Raw genomic sequence first — 25,035 nt, 5'->3', positions numbered from 1 at the left:
TCTTCTCCCAATTGAGGTTCCTTTTTTCTCAAATGACTCTAGCTTGTGTCAAATGAACAAAAAACTAACCAAGACTGTGGTGTGGTGTGTGTGGGGTGGGGGATGGGAGGTGGAGGGTGGGGGAGCTTTCTAGAGACAGAAGTTCGAGGGCAGCCAGAAGGCATGCAGGTGGAGCTGTGGTAAAACCAGACAGAAGTCCAGCCTCTGCCTGTTTTATGAAGTTAGCGACTGGTTATGCTAAGCAAATGTTTTTCTTAATTGTAGAAGTATGAGAAAAACAATGGAGGGCCCAGGGCTGCCGGGACGGGGGCGTGTCCACTTCCCCCACCTCAAACATCTCCAGAGAATGACAGCTAAAAATTAAAGCCAGGCTTGGCCTTCTCCGGGTCACGTGCCCTCGCCAGAACCTGCACCAATAGGAAGCGTTTCCCTCCTCCCCCGCCCCTGCCCGTCCCACTGCAGAGCTGGCTGGTGGCAGCACGAGTTTGCCCAGCGCAGCAAAGTGCAGCGCGCCCCCAGAGTGCCCTGTCCGCGGCTCGGATTTTCCTGAGTTTCCTCTTCGCAGCTCGGGGGTGGGGAGGCCGCGCGTGAGTGTGGACGCGTGTGCACGCGCGTGGAGTGCTGGAATGGGAGGAAGCCCAGCCGGCTCGGAGTGTTTTGATCCGAGGCTGCCCTTCTAATTCTGTGGCACCCCGAGTCCCCCACCTTCCGAGCTTGCGCGACTGCTCTGTGCCTTCAGGTACGTGTGGCTGTCGGACTATCATGTCCCAGTGGCTTTGGGCGTAGGGTTTGGTGAACAGGGTGAGGCTGCGAGGGGCGCTCCACCGAGCTGCCGCCGCGTGGGTGCGAACATGGAGCCCAGACTCCTGGGCGGCTACCGCCCCGCCTGCCCTCGGGCTGCAGGGAGGCGAGTCGGTGTGGGGTCTTCGAAGGTGGCCCGGGTGCCCCGCATGGCCGACTGAGCGGGCAGGTTACGGGAAGACGGGCACGGAGCGTGGCGGGACGGTGGGGCGGAAGCCTGCTGTGAGCTCGTGCCTGGTTGCGGCAGGCACCTAGACACGCACCAGGGTGCCCGCGGGTGTTCGCGCATGTGCCGGGAAGGTGCGTCCGTGGGGCTCGGGGGGCGTGACGCGTGAGGGATGCTGAGGAACGCCATGTCCACCTGCTCTGCCCCGCAGAAGCAGCTCGGGGGAGCATCGCGTCCCCAGCGACGTTCCTGGCGGGAGCTCTGGACTCCCAGCGCGCGGCGCCGGAGGGTACGCGCCGCTCGTGGCCGTGCAGCGCGGCCCCGCGGGCTCACCTGGGTGCGGCCCCACCTGCCCGGCCCGAGGGGCGTGTCCGGGGCGTGCGTAGGGCGTGGCTATGCCGGCCAGGAGGGGACCCAGCGCGGGCGGGCTGCGCCTCATTCCAGGGATTCCTCGCGCTCCCGAGCGTGCGCGCGTTTGGAGAACCCGGAGGAGAGGAGCGCGTTCCCGAGTCCGCGCGCCCCTGAGCGTTGCCCCGCCTCCGTCCTCTGCGCCCCCGGCGGGGCCCGGCCAGCCCGAGGCGCTCAAGCGGTGAGTGCAGGAAACCCTGACCCAGGTCCCGCGACCTTAGGAGACAGGGACCCTCTGCGGACCGAGAGCGGCTGCTCGTGCTCGCGGGTCGGTCCAGCTCCGGCTGACCCGGGTCCCGGGCGCGTGCGCAGGCCCCGAAGCTAGGCACCCGCTGGGTCCCGGTCGCGACGGTTTCCTCACACTTCCTGCCCCCTGCTCAAAACAGGGCTGCGCGCCCTTCCAGGACTGCGAGAGGCCTCCCCGGAAAGCTCCGGTCTTTGCCTTTTTTTGGGTTTTGTTTTGCCTTGCTCAAGAGTCTTGAATTCATCACACCGAGACGTTGAGGTCTTAGCCGAGGATGACAGGACTTGCTGGGGCGGCCTCGTCGTTAGGGCTTTCCTGGCTTGGCGTTCGTCGGTTTCAACGAGATGATTAAAAAGTCGGTTTCACTTTGATCGTTGGTCCCGTTTGTCTGTTCCTTGTGTTTCCTCCTCTGGTTAATAAGAACCAGCAGCCTGGTGTGGGGGAGGTGGGCGGTCTTGGAGTGTTTATCAGAACCCGCTTTAATTAAAAAAAAAAATTTTTTTTTTTCGAGACAGGATCTCTCTCTTGGTAGTTCTGGCTGGTCTGGAACTCGCTTTGTGGACCGGCTGGCCTTAAATCCAAAGCGATCCACCTGCCTCTCCTCTCGGGTGCTGAGACTAAAGGCGTAAGCCACCAGGTCGCGCAGCGCCCTCAATTTCAAAGCTACTACCACTCCAGCTGTGGAGTTTTGACTTTTTTCCCACCCTAAACCCAAGGAAGTAGGCGCCTGTGTTTTTCTTCTGGGAACAAGGTCAAAAAACAATACAGGTCCATTTGCAATTTAGGATTTGAAGGTCAGTTTTGCATACCATTCTGGCGTGCCAAACTTTACCTCCTCTTCACTCTCTGCGGTCATTGTTCCCTGCAGTGGCTAATTAGGAGTCCGCGCATGCCCACGAGGCCAACCGAGTGGGACCTATGGAGACCTCAGGGCTGGGCGGCGCAGAGTCCGAGCTAGGAGTGTCTTCTAGCAAGGTCTTGTTTCTACTGCTCTTCCTTTAAAAGATGGATTTATGGGTACTTTTCTCAGAAGATTCTTACACCCAGTATAGTTTGTAAAGCCCCTTTTCTCCGGCGGGGGGTGGGAGGGTGGGTGGGGGTGAGGTTCTAATTACAATTAGATTTGGCTGAGAAGCTGTCTCCCCTGCTTTATGTTTTATTTTTATTAATTTGTTTGTTTGGTTAGTTTTGTGAGACAGGGTTCCTCTGTGTATCCCTGGCTGGCCTGAAGCTCACTCTGTAAACCAGGCTGGCCTCGAACTTAGATCCTTCTGCCTTTGCCTCCTGAGTGCTGGGACAAAAGGTGTGTACCACCACGCCCAGCCTGCTTTGTGTTTGAACTCTGGTTTAACAGTTCTGGGCTGTCATCTGCCTTTGCTTTCAATTTGGAAGAGAGAATGTGAACTAATTTTTTTTTTTTTTTGTATTGACCAAAACACAATACAATTAGGACGATAATTCTGCTGTAAAGAACCACGTCCGCATGGTGAATGTTGTAGTAAAAACAGTTTCAGCTCATTGTTTCTGGAGACTTGAATTCGAGTCCTGCCACTTACTGGTTCTGTCCCAGATAAATGTAAATATGCCAAATGATACCTAACATTCTTCTTTTTTAATTAAAAATTTTAAAGATTTATTTTAAGTTCGGGTGTTTTACTTGCATATATCTGTGTACTATGTGCCTGCAGTGCTGAGGAAGCCAGAAGATGGCTTCAGATCCCCCGGAACTGGGGTTACAGATGTTTGTGAGCCACCATGTGGGTGCCGGTGCTCTTAACTGCAGAGTCATCCAGTGCATTTTCTTTTCTGTGAGAGACTGACACTCTATGCCAGTGCATCAGAGAGTTTCAGAATTCCAGGAGAATCATGCACTTCCAGCAGATTTTGTATCAGGTTTGGGAAAGCCTCTGAAGAGACAAAAGCATATGGTAATCGTGGTTCTTAATGCTGGTTCCCCAGGTGACTTTGCAGTGACTTAAAGATTTCAGCAGTTGCAGACATAGCTCTGAGAATAAAGCTTTCACCTTTAACTATTCTGTAATGGAAAGTTCCAGTCCTTCTGGAGTCAGCCTTGTGTACCCACCTCTGGTGACTGCTCAAACAACCCCACAGCAAAGTCTCTGTGTCTCCTAAGGTTACGTTGTCTAGAGATTATCTGTACAACCTTTAAAAAAAAAATAGGTGAGTTACAACAATAAAAGCTGTCTTGTGGGGGCTGGAGATGGTCATGTGGGTGAAGTCTTCATTGAAGAAGCATGAGGACCCGAGTTCAGATCCCCAGTACCCATTTAAATCTGAGCATAGGGGCTGGAATTAAGAGCACTGGCTGCTCTTGCAGAGGGCTGGGGACACTTCCCCCCACACACATGGCAACTCACAACCATCTATGACTCCAATTCTAGATGATCGGATGCCCTTTTTTGGAAGTGAGAGACTCTCTCCAAACACATTCACTTTGGAGCGGGAAGGTGCCCAAATGTGAGAAGTTTTCTTGGAACTTTGAATATGATTTTATAAAATACTGTCAGTTATAAGTTCTGATAACAAAAGCCACACCTGGGAAATGTGAGGGAATTGAGGACAACTGGTGATTTTTAGTGTCAGGTTTTTTATTGCCTGAGATAAGGTGTGGGAGATAGGAGAAATCAGAGAAGGAAGGGTATGTGTAAGAACTTTCTGAGGCTTGGTATAGCAGTATACATGTGTAATACCAGCAGGTGTCAGAAACTGTCTCCCAGGCTGCGTGTCAAGTTCTAGGCAACCTGGGTAAAGGAGACCTATCTTAAAAATACACAAAAAGCCATCTCCGGTGTGGTATGTTAGCCAAGAGTCACTCAGGGTTCTAAAGGGGACCCTTTCTAGAGTTAGTACAGACTACTGGTTGTAGTTTGGTGGAAGACTGGGTGAATTAAGGTGAATAGTGCCAGCTGGTTAGCAGGGGTTGTCCACCTAAAGAACAAATAGCCAGGACAAGAAACTTGGGCAGGGTTGCCAGAACTGGAAGGCACATACTGACAAGACAGGAAAGTAAGGAAGTGTTGACACCAGGGTTAGGAGGCGGAAATCTATGTGGGATATAGTTTAATGGCTCTTTGGCAAAGGAAGAAAACCTTTCAGAACTCCTTTGTGTGTCTTACGCTTCATGTCTGCTTAGTGAGATATAGTCAATTGCCATTTACACGTTTACACGTTTGTCTGATCACTGCAGTTTGTGAGGTGGAGGTTGGGCAGGTTTAAGTCTTTCCATGCCCACTTCCTAAAGGAGGTTCAACAGGCTTGTTCTAGGGTGTGAGCATTTGTGCTTTGGTGTGTGTTGGGGGGCGGCTGGGGTAAGTACCGTGTTTTCTCCATTTTCATGCTTTTCGTGGTTGATTTGTTTCAAACAACCTCCAAGCATGATGGTGAAGATGCTTTAAGGCCTTCAGCTAGGAGACTGTGGTGTGCCGTGTGTGGAAAATGTGTATTGGAAGGAAGAGGAAGTTGTGCCTGGCAGAGCTGGGAGCTGTGAATTCCACGTTAATGAATCCACAGGTATTCAGTAAGATATGTTTAAACAGAAACACACTTGAAACAAGGCTGTATATTGGTCAGTCAGCAAAATGTGTCTAGAGGCTGAAAGGAACCTCACCGAATATTTATGGAGTTTGACATTTTTTAATTTTTATTTATGTATCTGTGTGTGTGTGTGTGTGTGTGTGTGTGTGTGTGTGTGTGTGTGTGTATGTGTATCACATGTGTGAAGAATTCACTGAGGCTAGAAGAGGGTGCTAGAGCCCATGGAACTGGGGTTATAAATCATGTGAGCTGCCATGTGGGTGCTGTGAATTGACCCAGATTCTCTGCGAGAGCATGGAGTCCCCTTGACCGCTGAGCCATCTCTCCAGCCCCCAATTCATGATGGTTTTACAGAACTTAATTATAGTAAGTTAATGGAACTAACTGTAGTTACTAATGGCCATGACCAGTGTGTCTAACGATACAGTATATCCTGACTTAGAAGACTTATCTAGAAGCTGGGCATGGTGGCACATGCCTTTAATCCTAGCAGCAGTGGGGAGGCAGAGGCAGGTGGATCTCTGTGAGTTTGAGTCCAGCCTGGTCTACAGAGCGAGTTCCAAGACAGCCAGGGCTGTAACACAGAGAATTCCAGTCTTGAGAAAAAACCAAACCACAGCAAAAAAGACTTATCTAGGTTTTGACAGGCTGGGAGTTAAGGCCAGAAGAGGGCGTGGGATCCCCTGGAGCTGGAGTTACAGGTGATTGTGAGTCATAGAGTTCACTTTTATGTAGGCTGACAACAGTGGGAAAAAATGCTGAGAATTGGTAGTCTGTTAAAAAAAAAAAGGTTAAGCCTTAAGCTTTTAGACATAGTAGTTCAGTGTGTGCCTGTCACATGGTTTACTCTCCGTGGGTTCCTTGAGAGAGATGAACGAACTTCAACCAGCAGAAAGAATGTAGGCCGGCACCACACAGCCTTCCTTGCGCAGGGTCCTACAGTGTGTTGTGCAGCTTTGAGCCTGTGTAGATGTCTCAACTGGCTCACGGTCTACTTCCTAAGTCTATGCATTTGCACTGTGGAGGCTGAGAAGGAACTGTGTTCTCAGGGCTGAGCATGTAGCTCAATGTAGAGTGGTATCCTAATGTGCTCAAGGCCCTGGATTCTATTCCTAACACTGTGCAAAAGCAACGATTTTCTGGTGCTAATGGCATTGTAGTGACCGAGGTTGTTAGACACCGCATGGTAGTGCTGTCTACTACCAACTGGGGTTGTCAGGGTCAGTGGGAAGTCATCCCTCCCTTTATGTGGGCCTGAGGAAGGCTGCAGAGTCAAGCCTTGGGCCACTATAGCATGAGAAAACATGAACACAATTAAGCAGTAATTCCTTTAGGATTCTGGCCCAGAACAGCTTCTCTAGCTGGGCAGTGGGAGGTAGACAAACCATGGGTAGAGATGAAATGGCAGGTGCCTGCTACCTCTTTCTGAAGTCCAGTGTGCCCAATTTGAAGAGTAGGGGAATGGATCATTCTAGAGGAGACTTGTTTCCTGCAGAGGTGATATGGGAGGGGCCTCAAGCCCTTGCAGGTAGAGGACACACCTGGAGCAGCTGGGCCACATTCTAGGACCATGTGGGGTCATAGACAACAGTACTAGCTCTTGATGTGCAGCTTATTGTGGAGGCCAGCAGCTACCTGGAAGATCCTTAGCTAGGATTTTAAGTATGCACACATATTTTTAATTCATAGGACATGTAGGATATCACCTGTATTTCAGGCATCTGCCCTGGTGGATTTTCAGGCATGATGGTGTACAGATATAAGGAGGTGATGTCAGTCAAAGCTGACCAAGTCCTTGGTATCCCTGGTGCTTCAAAGGCTAGCCATGTGGGTCAGTTGCCCATTCTTGAACATGCCAGGGATGGAAAGCTGGGGTATCAAAGGCTCTGCTGTGGATGTTCTTTAGGGGGCATGCCTGGGGAAAGAGCAGGCGTTTTCAATAGGCTGTAATTCCATGGCCTGGGAGGCGGAGACAGGAAGATGTCTAGCCAGCCAGTTTAGCCAAATCAGCAAGGGTTCAGTGGCAAACCCTGTTTCCAAAGGTAGGGTACAGAGTGATCGAGGAGGACATCTGGTGCTGGCTTCTGCCCTTTACATTGCATGTGCACGCTCATGTGTACATACATGGTCACTACACATATATTTAAAAAAGTAGTAAACGCAGGAAGGGATGGATGGGGAGAGATTGAGTCATAGGTACCAAGTTACACATCATTGTCTTTAAGGGGTTGTATTAGTTACTGTCCTATTGCTGTGATGACGTGTTGCCATGAGCAACCTGGGGAAGAAAGGCCTGTTGGCTTACAGGTTCAGGATAGACACTCGTGGCAGAGCAGGCATGGTGGGGTGGGAGCTGGAAGCTGGCTGATCACATCTTGTCCACACACAGGAAGCAGAGAGTACAATAAGTGAGGTAAGGCTGGAGACCCTCAAAGTCCACCCCACAGTGATCTCCTGGCCAAGCTTTACCTCCCAAAGGTTCCATAATCTCCCCCAAACAGCATTACAACCAGGACCAGGTGTGTGTGTGTGTGTGTGTGTGTGTGTTCGCGTGTGTGCGTGCTCCACATTTTTAAAAATTATTTTATGTTCAATTGGTATTTTGCCTGCATGTATGTCTGTATGAGGGTGTCAGAAGCCCCGAAAGTGGAGTTTACAGACAGATGTGAGCTGCCATGTAGGTGCTGGGAAATGAACCCGGGTCCTCTGGAAGAGCAGCCACAGGGACACCACAGGGGCAGGGGACCTGGGGAGAAGGTAAGTGGCTGGCCATCCCATTGGCTTTGGACATCCACAGCAAAGCCTAGCATACAGTGGCCTTTCTGTGAATAAATTGGTTTTCTGATACTAGTGCCCTGTCTGTATTGACTTGACAGATAGTAAAACAGAAGAAAGAAAAGACGGAACACAAATGGAACATACTTTTTAGCGAGAAGAACAGAGAGGGTAGGTCTGAGCTGCGGCTGTGAAGACGTGTATTACAAGAAGCTGGGTCTTTATGGAGCTCTGGTCATCTGTCTCTAGATTTTGGTGACTGTGTGGCCTGTGTCTTAGTTGGGGTTTCTGTTGTTGCTATGAAACACCGTGACCAAAAAGCAAGTTGGGGATGAAAGGGTTTATTCAGTTTACACTTGCTGTTCATCACCAAAGGAAGTCAGAACAGGAACTCAAGCAGGGCAGGAACCTGGAGGCAGGAGCTGATGCAGAGGCCATGGAGGAGAGCTGCATCCTTCCCATGGCTTGCTCAGCCTGCTTTCTTATAGAACCCTGGACCAACAGCCCAGGGATGGCACCACCCACTGTGGGCTGGACCCTCCTCCATTGATTACTAATTGAGAAAATTCTGTACAGCTGGATCTCATGGAGGCATTTCCTCAACTGAGGCTCCTTCCTCTCTGATGACTCCAGCTTATGTCAAGTTGACACAAAACCAGCCAGAGCAGCCTGACTCTTCATTTCAGCTTCCTAGCTGACCACAGTGTGGCTGCTGTGGGTATAAATAAGCTGCTCCCAGACAGGGCGCTCACCGTTTGTTTTTGGTTGGTGCTGTCACATCTGCTACTGGATAGAAAGAGAGGAGGCCCAGTGAAGCCCTCTAAGCTCTTGATGGCCAAGAAGGCCATAGCCCTGGCAGTGCTCACACTTCTGGCTTGTACTATTGTCTCTATTGGAGGGAGGGGGGTGAGCTCCTGGCAGGGGAATGGTTTGGATTGCTGATGGAACAGGGCCTGTAGGAATTTGGGGGTATATAATCATGTGCAGCTGGAAGTTGGGGAACCATCAAGTGTCTCTGGGATAGTTTCTCACCCGTGGCCAAGTGATGGAGTGGTAGGATCTTGAGGTAGCCCGACTGTAAGTAACTTCTGCTGTCCCCGTCTCCTCCGGTGACCATGCTGGCTAAAGAAGGTTGTTCCAGGCCAACTTACGTAGGGAGATGTAGTCACTGGTGCTCTTTGGGCAGAGTCCGACAGCTCTGTACCGCCCATCTGGAACTCTCCTAGGAAACTTCCATGACACGCGCCTTGAATTCTGTTCCTTCCCTTGGGAAAAAAATAAATCAAATATCCATCATAATTTTGTTCCCAAGGCAGGTGCTGTTGTCCCCTTGTTAACTGAAAGGGCGCAGATATTTATTTTGGTGAGGAAGGGCAAAATGGCTTTCAGGTTTGTAGGTGAACTTCATGGTAGCACTGAGTGCTCCCAAGTTTTAATAAATAGCTTCAGAGTTGGAGACCTTTTCCTTCCTCCGTCACAGTAAGCTGACTGGGGACAAGATAATCTTAGGAAAGGAGTGAGGCTGGCAGAGAAAATATGTGAACATTGGCTCTCCAGACATGTGTGTTCTGGTTCTGTTCCTCATGAATGCTGCTTGCATTTGACATTGTAGAAAGGCTACAGGGCTGTGAGAATGGGCTTGTATCACAGTGGTGTGCTGTGATCCTCTCACTTCAATCCCAGTCCAGGGGTCAGCATGGCACACAGTCTATATTTGGTTATTGCTACACTATATAGTGTCAGAGCAGAAGACAGCATTCTGGGGCTGCTCTTAGACTGCCTTCCAGTTAGCTCTTGAGACTCCTCGGCCACCTGAATTTGTGTTTTGAGAAGGACGGAGAGGAGCCAGGCAGCCACTCCCCTCCTGAAGACGTTGGACTGTCTTCCATGTTGCACCTCTTCCGCCCTAATTCCTGCCTCTTCAGAGAGACCACCCTAGCTCACCTGTGAAAATAGTGGCTGATGCTTGGCCTGTTTTAGTCATTTTCATTTAGTCATTTAGTCTTTTTATCATAGGAAATTATTGTCTTGTTTTGTTTTTACTGAGTATGGGGACTGAGCCTTGCTCTCTGACCTACATACCCAGTCCTCATCATCTGTAGGAACACATGCTGTTATTTACAGTTTGCACATATATTGACATTTATTTCCTTTTGGTTTTTGTTTTGGCATAGGGTCTCATGTAACTCAGGTTGGCTTTGAACTCTCAAGTTATCTCCATGTATATGTGGTTGTTGTGGGTATGTGCACAGGAGTGCAGATGCCCACAGAGGCCAGAGGTGTTAGATTCTCCAGAAGCTGGAGTTTCAGGTGGTTGTGAGCCACCCAGTGTGGGTGCTGGGAACTGAACTCGGGTTCTCTGCAAGTGGATGGAGTACAAACTCTTAACCTGCAAGGCATCTCTGCAGCCCTGCAGCCCCTGAACTCCCTCAATCTCTTCTTGGTTGGCCTCCCTGGTGCTGGGATGGACTCCTTTGTAGAGCAAATGCTTCGAAAGCCCTTTCTGTTTGTCCTTATCTCTGTTCACTTCCAACAGATGTTCTTTTATTAAGAGCCTCAGCTGCTTTCTCCATTAGCCTTTCAGAATCCACCTTAGTCTCTGCAGGGCTTGGCTCATTATATGGTTTGGAATTTCACACAACTGTTTGTAATCCACCATCACCCTTTCGGCTTCAGGTTAGCAGGGTAGCTGGTGGAGGTGGGGTAAGGACTAGTCCCCTGCAGAGGGTCCAGCAGCACAGTGACAGCACATGCAAGAAAACTGCTGCTCACCGGTTTGCTTCAAGATTCTCCAAGTGAATTTACCACAGATAACTTTGTTTGGTTTTCCGGGGCCAGCAAGATGGCTCAGCAGGTAAAGGTGTTTGCCATCACACCTGATGGCCTGAGTTCTATTTCTAGGACCTATTTCCAGGAAGGGGAGAACCAACTGTGAGCTGGCTTCTCACTTCTACATATATGCCATGGTGAGCACTGGGGTGGGAGGTAGGAGAGATAAATAAATGTGAGTGGCCATGTAGGTACAGGGAATCAAACTTGGGTCCTTTGCAAGAGCAGCAAGTGCTCTTCACCACTGAGCCATCTCAAAGCAGTGCTTTGGAAACCCATCCCTACAGCTTGAGTTCTTAGAGAGGTGTGTGCCACACAGACCACAAGCTCTTTGGAGGCAGCTGCTTGTCTTGGTCCCGTTCCTTCCTTTAACACCAAGTACATACTCTGTGATTATTGAGTGAAGTCACACGGCAGGATGAAGAATTGATGCCTCCTTGGAGGCCTGAAGTATTTATATTAGAAAGAGAAGTCTGGCTGGCACAACCGAGTGACCTTCATAGTAGGTTGTAGTAAATGTTTGCTAATACTGAATAAATAATTCTGGGTGTCTTTATAAAGTGGAGTTTCGGGCTTTCACCCCTTAGTTCCTGAATTAATAAAGTGTTCTCCTCATGAAAATTGAATGTGTTTATTTATTTGGTGGGGTTGTTTTATTCAGAAGGGGAAGCGGGTGAGAACCAGCCTCATTTTTAGGGATTTCTTTTCCCTTTCAGTCTCTAGCAGCCTCTGCTTTTACAGCTACATCCTGTCTATGGGGACAGTTCCCTGAGCCCAGTGTCAGTAAAAGCATGGTGATCTGGGCTGGGGTAAGGTCTGTGTAGCATGCAAGCCTGGGGTTCACTGCACAGGACTGCAGAGCAAACAGGCTTATATAAAACAGCGTGGTACAGAATTCAGCGCTAGTGGTCACAGGGTACATGGCACCAGGAAGATCCCTGTTGGACTGAAAACGCGCTTTAGCTCTCTCTCCAGAAGGTTGAGTGTTTCTGGCACACACTGCAGATCGGAGTCTGCGGCTCTCTGGCTGTCCTGAAACCCTCGCTGTTGCTTATTGATTCTCAGCAAGGAAGGCAAAAGCACAGAGTGGTTCAATTATAGTTGTTTCTGCAAAGAATCCTAACTGGCGGGTGAGCATCACCACCACCAAACTCTCAGACTGGTGGCAATTCCATGTTCACAGACAGCCTTTGTTCCCCAGACTAATTTTTATGGGGTGTGTCTGCACAGACACTTATAAACACTAGTGACAGGGGCGTGAACATTCAGTATCTCTCCTTAGAGCGCCAACAGAGTTCCTGGGCTTGGCAACTTAGCCCAGTTTCCCTTCCTGACCAGGGCCCTGCTGTCTGTACAAGCGGGAGGGACTTCACTCTAGAAGAGGAATTTGAAGAGAGGTATTTGCGGCTGATGGAGGAGTTACTTTGTGGACTACTAAACTTATTTTCAATTCTCTTTTTGGTGCTGGCCTTGAACCCAGGGCCTTGGGTGTGCCAAGCATGCACTTCAAGCTGTAACCGTAGTATGCTCTTAGCTACCAGAATTCCAGATGAGTCTTGGCAAGTTCTATTTATGTGTTTTGTTTTTTTCCACCTATTCTGTTCCCCTGCAGGCTCCCCCAGGAATGGAGACGCCGTTGGATGTCTTGTCCAGGGCAGCCTCTCTGGTGCACGCCGACGACGAAAAACGTGAGTCGAGCTACCTGTATTGAGTGCCTCCTGTGCCAAGTTCAAACTACCTCCATCTCTACCTAGTTTGTGACTGTGTGTTGAAAATTTTGGTTGCTTTCCCAAAAAGATAACTGTGTGTTTTTCTCGTGCTCATGTCCAAATTACCAGGGGATGGTTTATTTGTATTTGTTGCATGCCAGGCAAGTGCCCCACCGCCAAGCCTCATCCCAGAACATGTATTTTAGCTGCTACCTTGGTTGCTAGGGCTTGAACAGCAATTCATTTTTCTGCAGTCTGGTTTTTGAGATCAGTAATGGAGATAATTCTTTCGTGGTTTGAGATGGTGTCACAATGTGTAACCCTGGCTAGCCCGGGTGGGATTCATTGTGTAGACCAGTCTAGCCCTAAAGTCACAGTGCTGGGAACAAAGGTGTGCACCACCTATGCCTGGTGCTCACTGAGCTTCAAGTCCTCGTGGTGTACAATGCTTGCTCTTAGCTGTTGGGCCAACTTTTCTAATCCTGGTTATAGCATCAAGGATGGGAAGTGATGCCTGCCCGCCAGGTGCTGGGGAACTGTGATGAGCTCTCATGTGTTGGTGCCAACCTTTATTTTCAGCTCCTGGTTGAGAGCGCCCACGTCAGGCCCTCTCCTAGTCTTTGATGTTATCAAGGGATCTCCTCCAGTCACACAAGGTCATCATTAGAGAAGTGATTGGACAAGCTAGCCATCAACCCCGCCCCACCTCCCCAGCCTCTTACACAATTCCCAGGTATTGAGTTTTTGATCACTGGGGGATGTGACTGAATACCTTGTGATGAGTTCTAATTACCCCTCCCCTGGGAAATGGAAGCTTCGGGATGCTGAGTGTCATTTCCAAGGCCACAGGGAGAGGCAGCTCTGGTGACAGGGTATTATTGGAACTTCAGAAAACTCCTTGGCGTTTTAAGATGGCAGCACCTGGGGCTGACTTGAGTAGTTGCCTGGGATGTGTGGCACACTGATGTAGCCGTGGGGAAAGTTCCCTCTAGGTAGCATTTAGCTTTCTGTATGTTAATACCCCAGTCTGGGATCATTTAAGACAATGAAAATAGGTGTGACCCTTCATATCCTTGAGTGTGGATTTGGAGGATTTATTATCCTCTTTGCCCTGACTCAGGCCCCTCTCCTCCCAGTTCATGAATCTCAAGAATCCTATCCACTACCTAGGTTCCAAACAAGCAATGATTGTGTAAGGGGGAACCTAACAAGGGAGAGCCATAACGATGAAGCTCTTGTAGTGCTTAGGAACATATTTTTGTAGAAATTCAAAATGTGTAGAAGAGATAATGAGTATAGAGGGCAGAGCCACCTTCAGGGGAAGAGGACATCTTGCTCTCTGCCCATGAGGCCCTGGAAGTGTTTTGGCAGAACAAGAGTGAATCACAGGGAAGGCTACAATGGTCAGATGGTAGACTCAGGAACATTCCTTACCCCTAATGACTCCACTTGGTTCAGGAATGGGCTGGTGTGCTTCTGTAATCCTCCATGTTCCCCACATGGTTGCAGCTTCTTGGAATCTGGTTTTGCAGAAGAGGGGAAAGTGCAAAGATGTCTGTAGTTGCTCTAACATGTAGACACTTCTTTTTGTATGTGGCCTTAGGGATGACCCAGGGAGCCTCACATGGGAGGCATGCACACCGCTGCTAAGTTGCACTCAGCCCCTGGCAACATCTTGAGAGGATTTCCTTCTGGTCCTATTCTGTCTGCCAGAATCAGGTTCAAAGGATTCGAGACATAGGCATTGTTAGGATTCTGCCACTCCTCCAGCTGCATGACCGCACATGGGCAGTTCAATAGCTACGTAAGTCTTATTGCTGCGTGATCATACAATCTGCGCATGTGTGGTGTAGCTCTGTAAGCCCACAGGCACATGTGTAGGGAAATCCTTAAAAAGCTGGTCACAGACTCCTCCCTTCTCTTCTGCCCCCCCACCCCCACCCCCAGGTCTGGTCACTCTCTTCTCTCCCCTCGCCTCCTCTTAATAAAGCTCTGATACTAGGTTTTGTCATCCCTCATGACCTTCCTCGCGTCATAACAAGCATCACATTTAAAACTAACAGGCATTGCGTTTTCTGTGTCCATCCACTACAGTAGTGGTGTATCTTATGTGAGTGCGTGAGAGTTCACAGAGACACAGTTGACCCTGACGCCAACATTTCTCACTAGATTTCTTAGACTTATCTGGACCCGCCCAGCCCGACTCAGCTTACTCTGCCCTAGATTAATTCTATTTTGGCTTTTGTTATAAATTACTCTTACACTTTAGAGGTGGTTAACATTCTCCCCAACACTTTTAAAAAGCCTGTGTGTGTGTATAATCTGATTTGGGTGTCTCATGACGAACACAGAACTGTTTCTTGAGATCAGCTTCTCAGTACATCTCAGTGACCCAAATGAGTCTCTCCACTTTTCTTCAGCTCCTGGAGAAAGAAAAACTGGGGAGGGGGGGGTTGGAGGGTTTGATTGTTCTAGCATTTGGGAGCCAGTGGAAGGCCTCGTGGTAGCTGATAGCCTTAGGGTTCTATGAGGTCATCCAGCAGAGAAGAAAGGCACTATCTGAGGACACCAGTCAAAGCAAGTGGAGAAAGGGAGGTTTTGTGGTAACACAAGCTTATCTGGGTATCTATCCTAGAAGGAATAAATTTACCCAAAATAATCATTCTACCTCTCATGAGACTTTGGTCAGTTCCATGAGCCACCAGGGCCCAGCTGGAACATGCCCAGTGAACACACAACTTGATGCTGCCATCCTTGTCCTCTTTGTCTGGGAGAAACTCTCCTTTTGGGGGTTGTTCATGCTGAGGTTGGTGTCCGCAACTTTTTTCAACTTTTACTCATTTAGTAGTTTAATAAAAGCACAACCCCCCCCCCCCCAAAAAAAAAGGTGATCAAAATAGGGACCAGATACCTGGCGTATTGACTAATAATATCTTTGAGTCTTTATATTTGCCTGCGTGGATGTTTGTATGTGTGTGGGTATGGGTGTGCCGTGGCTCACCAGTGGAGGTCAGAGGATGACTTTGTGGTGTCATTTTCCTCTTCTACCCTATGGATCCTGAGGATTGAGCCAGATTCGTCAGGCTTGGTGGCAAGTGTCTTTTCCCACTGTATTAGTTACTTCCCTATTGCTATGATAAGACACCGTGACCAAGGTAACTTATAGAAGAAAGAATTTATTTGGGCTTATGTTGCCAGTGGGTTAGAGACCATAATGGTGGGTACAGCCTGGAAGAAAGAATTTATTTGGGCTTATGTTGCCAGTGGGTTAGAGTCCATAATGGTGGGTACAGCCTGGCAACAGGTTGCAGGCCATGGCAGCAGGAATAGGAACCTGAGAGCTCACATGTTGAACCACAGTTAAGAAGTAGAGTGTGTTAACTTGAAATAGGCAAGACTAAAGGCAGAGTCCACTCCCAGTGACGGGTTTCCTCCAGCAAGGCCACACCTCCTCAACCTCCCCAAACAGTGCCACCAACTGGAGGCCACCTGCTTAGTTGTCTTTTATATCATACCTCATCTTATTATGATGTTTACAAAAACATTTTTGATATGTTTTTCTTGTCTATTCTAGAGTATGAGTTTTTATAGCTGGTTTGTATGCTTTGGTTGAAATCTTTTGAGTAACCCTTTTCTGAGAAGTCTGTACTTGTGTTCTGGGGTACATCTTTTTCTCTGAGTATATCTCTCACTTAACTCTTATGCTTAAGCATGTACTAAAATATTTCAATATACCCATCTCCACTTTAAAAACAAAGATCTTTTTTGGTAGTTATTGAGATGGTGTCTAGGCTGGCCTTAAACTTCTGGCCTCAAGTGATCTTCCTGCCTCAGCCTCTCAAGTGGCCAGTGTGTACCATTCTGTGTAACTAAGTCAAGTGTTTTAAAAATATGGATTTATTTATTTTTAAGATTTGTTTTTACTATTTTTATGTATCTGCATATGTGTATGCTGTGTGAGTAAATGCCGAGTGGATGCAGGTGTCCACAGAGGACCGAAGAAGGTGTCAGATCCCGTGGAGCTGGAGTTACAGGCAATTGTGAATTGCTTGATGGGAGTCCTGGGAACTGACCTCTAGTCCTCTGGAAGAGCAGCAAGTGCTGTTCATGATTAGCCATCTCATTAGCCCTTGGGGAAAAGCTTTAGTTTAGGGGTTTGTGGGGAGGGTCCATGTGAAGAACAGCATGGGAGGGCGGCACAGCATTGTGCACCTGTTCCATACCTGCTCTGCTGGCTCCTTCTTTGGCAAAGGCCCTTGAAAGGTGACTAACGAATGAAGCGTAAGTGACCATAGCCCTTCCTAATAAGTAATTCTGAGGAGTCCAAGCTTTCATTTGTAAGAAAGAGATTGGCACCCGGCTGTGTGGAATGTTTTCATCTCTCCAGGTTGATGTTTATTTTGCCTAAAAATTAAAGAAGCAGAGGCTGAATGTGATGGAACACACCTTTAATCCCAGCACTTGGGAGGCAGAGGCAGGTGGATCTCTCTGAGTTTGAGGCTAGCCTGGTCTACAGAGTGAATTCCAGGATAGCCAGGGTTACATAGTAAGACCCTGTCTCAAACAAACAAACAAGCAAGTACACAGGAAAACATAACAGATTCTGTCCCAGTGAGAATGCGCTCACATCATTTTCTCGCGTGAGAGATTGTGACGGCTTGTTTTGGCCCCCCATCAAACCAGCCTGTGCCCCGCTGATGTTTGCTCCTCCCCGCTGTGCTTCCCCTCCTTGTCTTGCCTTTCCTCAACACCTAATGTTGTGGCTTTTGGACAGTGTGAAGATGGCACCTAGCACGTGCCTTCGTGTCATGCTTGACCTCGTGCCCTTGTGTGGGTCTGGAGAGAGCCCCACACTCTGACTGCATTGTACGGTTCTGTTAAGGCCCAGCGTGATGACCCGCAGTGGGAGCAACCTTGATGGCATCTCTCTGCTTTGAGATAAACTTCTTCCTCTTATGTGTGAGGAGGATTACCAGCATATGGGCTGTGGAAATGCAAGTAGCTGGGGCAGTTGTCCCAGCAGAAGTGGACCGTAAAATAAGGGGGACAATCAATCAGGAAGCCCCTATCTGGAAATCGGTCACTGTCTGTCTCTGTAGTTTACAGATTCCCGGTTTCATTAACTTCAGAAAAGCAAGATTTCCAAATAGTTTGTTGTAAGATCTCCTTCTAACAAAAGACTTGGATCCCTAGAGTCTGTGGATCAGAACCTCTGCCTGCCAAGGGCTGGTTCCCTCTGCGTGTTCCCAAGCATAAGCATGCACCATTTGGTGCACATGTCAGACACTTAAACATTTATTGGCAATAAAATAGCCACTGGCATGGCTTCTCTCTGAGGAAGTGGTTTATTTGGCAGCAGTGAAACCGACTCAATGATCATTGTAGTTGAAATGTAGTTTCTGAGCCCCACCCCCATCCCGTTGTAGTTGATAGCACACTGTAGTTCAGAAAGCATTTTCTTTTGATTGTTACAGCAAGAACATGCAAACAGGCTATCTTAGAAATACCGGAAAGTGAAGCTTGTAGAAGCTAGATGCCTAATTGAAGATTAAAACAAATGAAAAAGAAACATGGATGCAGCTTGCAAAACTCAACATGATCTCTCCCTAACGTGCAGTCCCTGAGGAGCAGCTGTTAGTTGGGTGTGTTAATCCCCAGTACTTGAGAGGCAGAGGCAGAGGCAGGAGGATCAGGAGCTGAAGGTCATCCTGGGCTACATAGCCAAGTGTGAGGCTGGTCTCAAACAGAACAACTGATAGATGAGGTTAACCACTAGTGAGTACTGCAGAGCTCTTCAGCATTGAGTGTCACAGGGTGCAGAGGAGCTCTTTCTTGGTCTCCTTTATTTTTTTTAAATTGTTTGTTTACATCTCTTTCTTTCTTTCTTCCTTTCTTCCTTTCTTTCTTTCTTGCTTGCTTTCTTGCTTGCTTGCTTTCTTTTTCTTTCTTTCTTTCTTTCTTTCTTTCTTTCTTTCTTTCTTTCTTTCTTTCTTTCTCTCTCTTTTCTTCCTTCCTTCCTTTCTTTCTTTCCTTTCTTTTTTCTCTTTTGAGACAGTCCTAGCTGTCCCAGAACTCCACTTTGTAGACCAAGGTGTCCTCGAACTCAGCTGCCTCTGCCTCCAAAGTACTGGGAATTAGCACACCCAGCTAATAGCTGCTCTCCAAGAACTGCATGTTAGGGAGAGATCATGTTGAGTGCTGGGATTAAAGGAGTGTGTCTCCTCCACCCTGCTTGGTCTCTTTTATTTTTGGTGGTGCCTGGAGCATGAAAGGCACACGCTCCCATCACTGGACACCCTCTACCACCAAGCTTCCTTTTGCTTCTTAATGTAAACACAGGGGATGAGGTTGTGCTCTGAGCTTGCTTCAAGCTCCTTTCCGTGTGTGGGCAGTTACCCTAATCAGATTTGCATCCCAGGCTAGGCATTTAATCAGAAGGGCTTTCCTCCAGAGGCAGCTATTTAAAATCTGCTGTTTTTATAGTTTCATATCAGATCAGATTAGCATAACGAGTGTTAGAAATGGATCTGTGCTCTGGAAAAATAAAGTGGCTTGTTAATTAGCATAATGGATGTAGAAAATGGCATTGAATAGCTTTTCAGACACTTGAGGCCAGGTTATGTTTCCCTTAGATGAATATTTCTCAACCTTTTGGAAACCCATGTTTTTCTTTACTACACACACAAAAAAATGTTACAGTCTATTTTCATGTCATTTGCAATTCAAATTAAAATATCAGAGCCAAGAATCTATGGAAGAAGGACTTGATTTTTTTTTTATGCACTTCCTTATTTTATGTTATGTGTATGAGTGTTTTGCCTGCATGTATGTGTGGGCACCAGGTGTGTGGGCACCATGTGCATACTGGTGCCCACGGAGGCCAGAAGGATCACCTGGGGCTGGGATGCAAATGGCTGTGAGCCATCATGTGGGTGCTGCAAACTGAACCTGGGACCTCTGGAAGAGCAGCCAGTGTTCCTAACCACGAGCCATCTCTCCACCCCCCCACCCCCCCTATCTCACGGGAAGGATTTTTTTCTGTTTGTTGGCTGCTTTCCTTCCGGCCCTTCCCTGTGCTGTGAGGATCCTCTGCCTTAATCAGATCTGATGAAGCATCTCTGGCACACACACTCTGCTGTCTTTGATGTGTCTTCTCCACCAGCCCTGGCTTGTCAGTGTCCCCCTGCAGTACTCTTACTGGAAGTGCTTTTTATGTGCAGTCTGGTGAGCACAGTGTTCCCAAGACCATCTTGGCTTTTAAATCACCATGGGGCAGGCTGGTGTTCTTATAGCAAGGTGGCCCTCCTCAGCTGCAATCCAGCAGGGCTAGTTCAAGAGCCTTCTGCATGTGGTAGTGGTGCATGCCTTTAATCCCAGCACTTGGGAGGCAGAGGCAGGCGGATCTTTGTGAGTTCGAGGCCAGCCTGGTTGATCTACAGAGCGAGATCCAGGAAAGGCGCAAAGCTACACAGAGAAACTCTGTCTTGAAAAACAAAAACAAAAACAAAACAACAACAAAAAAAAGAGAGCCTTCTGCCTGTGTCTCAGTTACAGCCAGTGCCTGGGGCTTAATTTCCTTTCCCTTTGTAGAAACTGTTTGTTTTTTATTGATTTTATTTATTTCATTTGCCAGCAACACCAGCTCCAGTCAATTGCTTTTCCATGGGTTGTGGGGCTAGCATTGTCAAATTTTGTAATTGTTGTGGAAAAAACAGCTTTTATGCAACTGTTTTCATGAAAAGTTTATGCTAATTTCACAAGTTTTAGAATTTAGTGAGTTCTTTAGCCAGATTGGACTTTATAAATGACTTCTGGTCTAGTGACAGAAGATAACGATAGTTTTTTTTCCCCCATTTTGAAGTACTGGGATCAACCTAGGACTTCACCTGTGACTCAGGTGTACCACCTCTGAGCTGTGCCCTCAGTCCTAGTGGGTTTCTCTTTGCAGCTCCCTCTTTTTTTGAGACAGGTGTCACTATGTAGTCCTGGATGGCTTGGAAAGCTTTATGTTGACCAGGCTGACCTTGAACTCCCAGACTCACCTGCCTCTGCTGAGACTAAAAGCAAGTGCACCATATCCAGCCTTACGGTACCCTCCCACTCCAGGTGTGAGTGACAGCAGCTGATTCTTTTTTTTTTTTTTTTTTTTTTTTTTTTTTTGAGCCAGGGTTTCTCTGTGTAACAGCCCTGGCTGTCCTGGAACTCACTCTGTGGACCAGACAGGCCAGATTTAGACATCTACCTGCCTCTGCCTCCTGAGTGCTGGGATTAAAGATGTCTGCCGGGCTCATTCGGTAGCAGATCTTTTGTTGTTGCTGTTGTTGTTCCTTTGGGAGACATTTATTGATCCAAAGCACAGTCACAGTGTCATATTATTTTGGTGTCAAGTGTCATCCTGGCCACAGTGATAAGTGCTAGATGTCACTTTCCTTCATGGTTGGCAGGACTTGGCTCTGACTGGCATTTGACTGTCTGGGATTTTGACCTGTAAACAGTTGGTCAGAGTGGACTTTTCTTCTGGGCCTCTTTAGTCAGACTCCAAAGGCTCAGCTCTTCTGCTTCTCCGGCTCTCAGGTGGTCCACAGGCTGTCCTACCTTGTAATGAAATGGATTACTCTTAGAATCCGTAGCAGATCTTTAAGCACAGAAGGAAAGTGATCCATACCTTGATCCCTCTCACAGCTTTGTCATGCGGAAGGAAGTTCATTAAAAAACTTTAACATTTGTGTGTTTGTGTCTGTGTGTGTCTGTAAATGTGTATGGGTGCATGTGTGCCATGGTATTAGTGTGGAGGTGAGGACAGTTTGCAGGGTGCGCTCTCTCCTTCCACCATGTGGGTTCTGGGGATTGAACTCAGGTTGTCAGGCTTGGCAGTAAATACCTTTACCCATGCTTCAGAGGTTTTTTTTTTTTTTTTTGTTTTTTTTTGAGAATTTCATGCATGACTACATTTTTAAAAGTAAGTTCTTTCTCCCTGTGTAGTTCAAGCTGGCCCCAGCTCATCTCCTTGAGTGCACAGATTTCAGGTGGTCACTAGACTTTAATTTGGCTGTGTGCATATCTTTCCTCTCCTTTCAGGTTTTTCTTTTGCTAAAAGGCTAAATAAAGCTGCATCCCTTCCCATTTTTCGCTGTTTTAGAGATGAATGTCACGGGCTTACAGAATTCTTGTTACCTGAGCATTTGATGTAGGTGTAATATGTAGCAATATTAGGTTAGCGTTCACACTCTCAGAGGAATTGAATCAAGCGTGAACAATCAAACCAGCGCCCCTGCTTGAGTTTAGATTTACTGCGGTGGCTGTGTTTTATTGAATCTAACTCTCGATTCCTTGTAAATGAAATGGATAAATCTTTGCCTTTACAATTGGATAAAGGGCTCATGCTCCTTTCGCTCTGCTTTTCTCATCAAGCCTTATGCAGAGTGTTTCTTCCTTACTTTGTTAAAATGTTGCTTACATGTCTGTTTCAGAGAACTTATCTCGCTAATTAGACTGTAGTCCATTTTTTTTAGAAATGAGTTGAATGCAAGATAAATTTCTTGGTGTGTGTGTGTGTGTGTGTGTGTGTGTGTGTGTGTGTGTTGTGTACTTGAGTGTAATGCTCACCGAGGCCAGAAGTGGGCGTTAGAGCCCCTGGAGCTGGAGTTGTAAGTCATCGTGAACCACTTGACATGGGTGTTGAGAACTGAATTTGGGTCCTTGAGCCTTCTCTCCAATCCTTGTAGCCCAGTTTTTGAGTCTAGTTTTGAGATGTAGCCCAGGCTGGCCTTCAGTGCCCCCTGCCTCCTGGCAGGCTGTACAGCCAGGCTAGACTCTGTCGTTGACATTTGTTTTTTGGCTGATTTGCCGGCTGCTGACCTTGCAGGTACACAGCACTGCACCCAGCCTGTACTGACCTTTAGAATAAATTCCACTGAGCAGGAAAGCTGTAACCTGGAGCATCTAGAGGAAAAGCTTTGTAGTTCTGGAGAGAGGAGCCTGCTTATCTCTTGAATAAAACAATTGGAATTAGAAAGGACTATTTCCTTGGGAATTCTAGAAGACAAACTTCATTCTGAATCCATAGGTATGCCTTTGTCAGAAGTCCTTTAGAATAACAAAAAAAAGGGATATTTATTAAAAACACATCCGACAACATCAGCATCAAACAGTGCTGGAAAATTAGGAAGGGGGCTGCTTTCCTGGCAGAGGGGAAGCAGGTGAGTTAAGATGGACAAAACACAATTAAAAACAAAATTGTCACTTGAAACAGCTCCTAGGGAGAGGGGGTTAAAGCTGAGTTCTTTATGTTGTGTGGCTTGGGAGTTAAAACGCAGGGCCTTGTGCACGCTTGACTAGCAGTCCAGTCTGCTGTGCCCAGCTCCTGTTCCTCTTGCTTACACCTAAAACAAATCTAGCCTTTGACCATCTCTGTCCCCCCAACTTTTTTCCTTTGAGATAGGGTCTTACTATGAGCCCTTGACTGGCCTGGAACTTTTTATGTAGACCAGGCTGTCCTTGAACTTCAGAGATCCCTTTATTAAAAACCTCAACACTGGTTCCTGGGACTGCAGGGTACTAAAATGAACATATTAAAATTATGTATTAAAACATTATCTTTCCTTCCTAGTCATTTTTTTTCTCCTTCAGAGTGAAAAATAGGATGTTCTGAAGAATTGAGATCTGAGTCATAGTTTTTCCTGGATGAATGAAAGCCACGAAAAGCCCTATTCTTGAGCAGTAAACTCCTGATACCCATTCATTCTTCAGCTGCTCAATTAAGTTGTAAAACTGTGTGGTGCACAGTTTTAATCCCAGCACTACGGAGACCGAGGCAGGTGGGTCTCTGTGAGTTTAAGCCTAGCCTACCTAGTACATAGCTAGCTCTAGACCAGCTAGGGCTACACAGAGAGACTTTGTCTCAAGAAACAAACAGACAATAAATAAATAAATAAATAAATAAATAAATAAATAAATAAGAATAAAAAATAACAAAGCAAATCAAAGAAGACCCTAAAACAATCTTCTTGTGGGATGACACTGATTCTGCCAAAAAAGCAGAAAATCTGTAATTATATGAAGAGTAAGATTAGACGTCCTCTTTCCCGTATATTTTTAAAAATTAATGGATTAACATGAAATGACCACATTACTTATTTCATGAACTTCATTTAGCATCGTAGCTTACTAATCTCCTTTTGTTAAATAAGTTGCTTACAGTTAGTGACTTTGTTCTGTTTAGTTGTTTCATAATTTCAGAAACAAAATTCTCAAGTAAAAGAATATTATTAATTATTATTTGTGTGGCACAAATGTAGATTTAAGCAAGAACTTCTGAGAATGGGAGGGGCTCCAAGGGAGGAGAACCCTGTTATTATTGAGAAAAGATCTCTAGTGGCCCATGCTGGCCTTGAAGTCACTATGTAGCCAAGGATGACCTTGAATTTCCAACTACCCTGGATGTAAACACACCTAGTTTGGTTCTGTTGTTTAAAATTTATTTATTTTTTATCTGTATGGGTGTTTTGCCTGCGTGTGTGTCTCTGTACCACAGGCATGCGGGTGTCTGCACTTTAAACCTTTGATTTACCCATGGTTTTGAGCACTCATGTGAGTGCTGGAAACTGAACCTGGGTCCTCTGCAAGAGCAACCAGGGCTCTTTTTTTTTCAAGACAGGGGTTTCTCTGTAGCTTTGGAGCCTGTCCTGGACTAGCTCTGTAGACCAGGCTGGCCTCGAACTCACAGAGATCCACCTGCCTCTGCCTCCCGAGTGCTGGGATTAAAGGCGCGCCACCACCGCCGGGTTGCAACCAGGGCTCCCCCCTCCCCCTTTTTTTTTTCCAGAGCTGAGGACCGAACCCAGGGCCTTGCACTTTGCTAGGCAAGTGCTCTGCCACTGAGTTAAATCCCCAACCCCGAAACCAGGGCTCTTAACCAACGAGCCATCTCTCCAGCTTCTACACCTGGTTTAATGCAACACTGGAGATCCAGTCCAGCATGCCAGGCAGGCATTCTGCCGATGGAGCTGCATAATACTCATGACAATACTCATCAGTACTTTGAACTGTTTCTTTTTGGTGTGTGTGTGTGTGTGTGTGTGTGTGTGTGTGTGTGTGTGTGTAGGCCAGGCGGCCTGGATCCCCTGCAGAGAGAGTTACAGGTGAGCCTCTGCTACCGGGGCTGGAAATTGAACTCTGATCCTCTCTGCAAGAGTGGTACACGCTCTGAGCAGCTGTTGAATTGCCGCTGCTCCAGTTCCTCCAAGATTTTTATTACCTGCCATTTTTATATCTTTCTAGGTTTGTACCAATTTACTGTGTCACCGAGGTCATGTACTTATATTAGTGTCCCCTGTGGTGGATATTAGACCAGTTTTCTTTTTGGGGGGGGGGGGTTTGTGACTCACTAGATAAAATGTTAAACTTCTGTGCCTTGCTCTTTTGTTCTTTGGTTGTTAGCTCAGGTGAATGGCCTGTGGGTGTTGTCAAGGAGTTTTTGTTGTATAAACCTATAGGAGTTTTGAGTTGTTCGGATTCATTGTCTGTGGGTTTTAGAGCCACAGGAGAAG

At 47.2% G+C, this 25,035-nt stretch overlaps 1 protein-coding gene across 2 annotated transcripts in view; it reads left to right on the top strand.

Moving 5' to 3' along the window:
- Positions 1-458: 458 nt before the first annotated feature.
- Vgll4 (vestigial like family member 4) overlaps positions 459-25,035 on the top strand; it is a 119,665-nt gene continuing 95,088 nt past the window's right edge. The window contains exons 1-2 of one of the 2 annotated variants that reach the window (XM_036180501.1): positions 459-739; positions 12,391-12,466. In XM_036180501.1, the coding sequence (XP_036036394.1) occupies positions 12,403-12,466 (64 nt within the window). In that variant the 5' untranslated portion in view covers positions 459-739; positions 12,391-12,402. Of the gene's footprint in view, positions 740-1,391; positions 1,557-12,390; positions 12,467-25,035 lie in introns of those variants that run through there. The other variant, XM_036180502.1, reaches the window with a different exon arrangement.

This window comes from Onychomys torridus, chromosome 3 (genome assembly GCF_903995425.1).
Source record: "Onychomys torridus chromosome 3, mOncTor1.1, whole genome shotgun sequence".
NCBI lineage: Eukaryota > Metazoa > Chordata > Mammalia > Rodentia > Cricetidae > Onychomys > Onychomys torridus.
The sequence above is the reverse complement of the archived record's forward strand: the minus strand, read 5'-3'. Positions and strand labels throughout refer to the sequence as shown.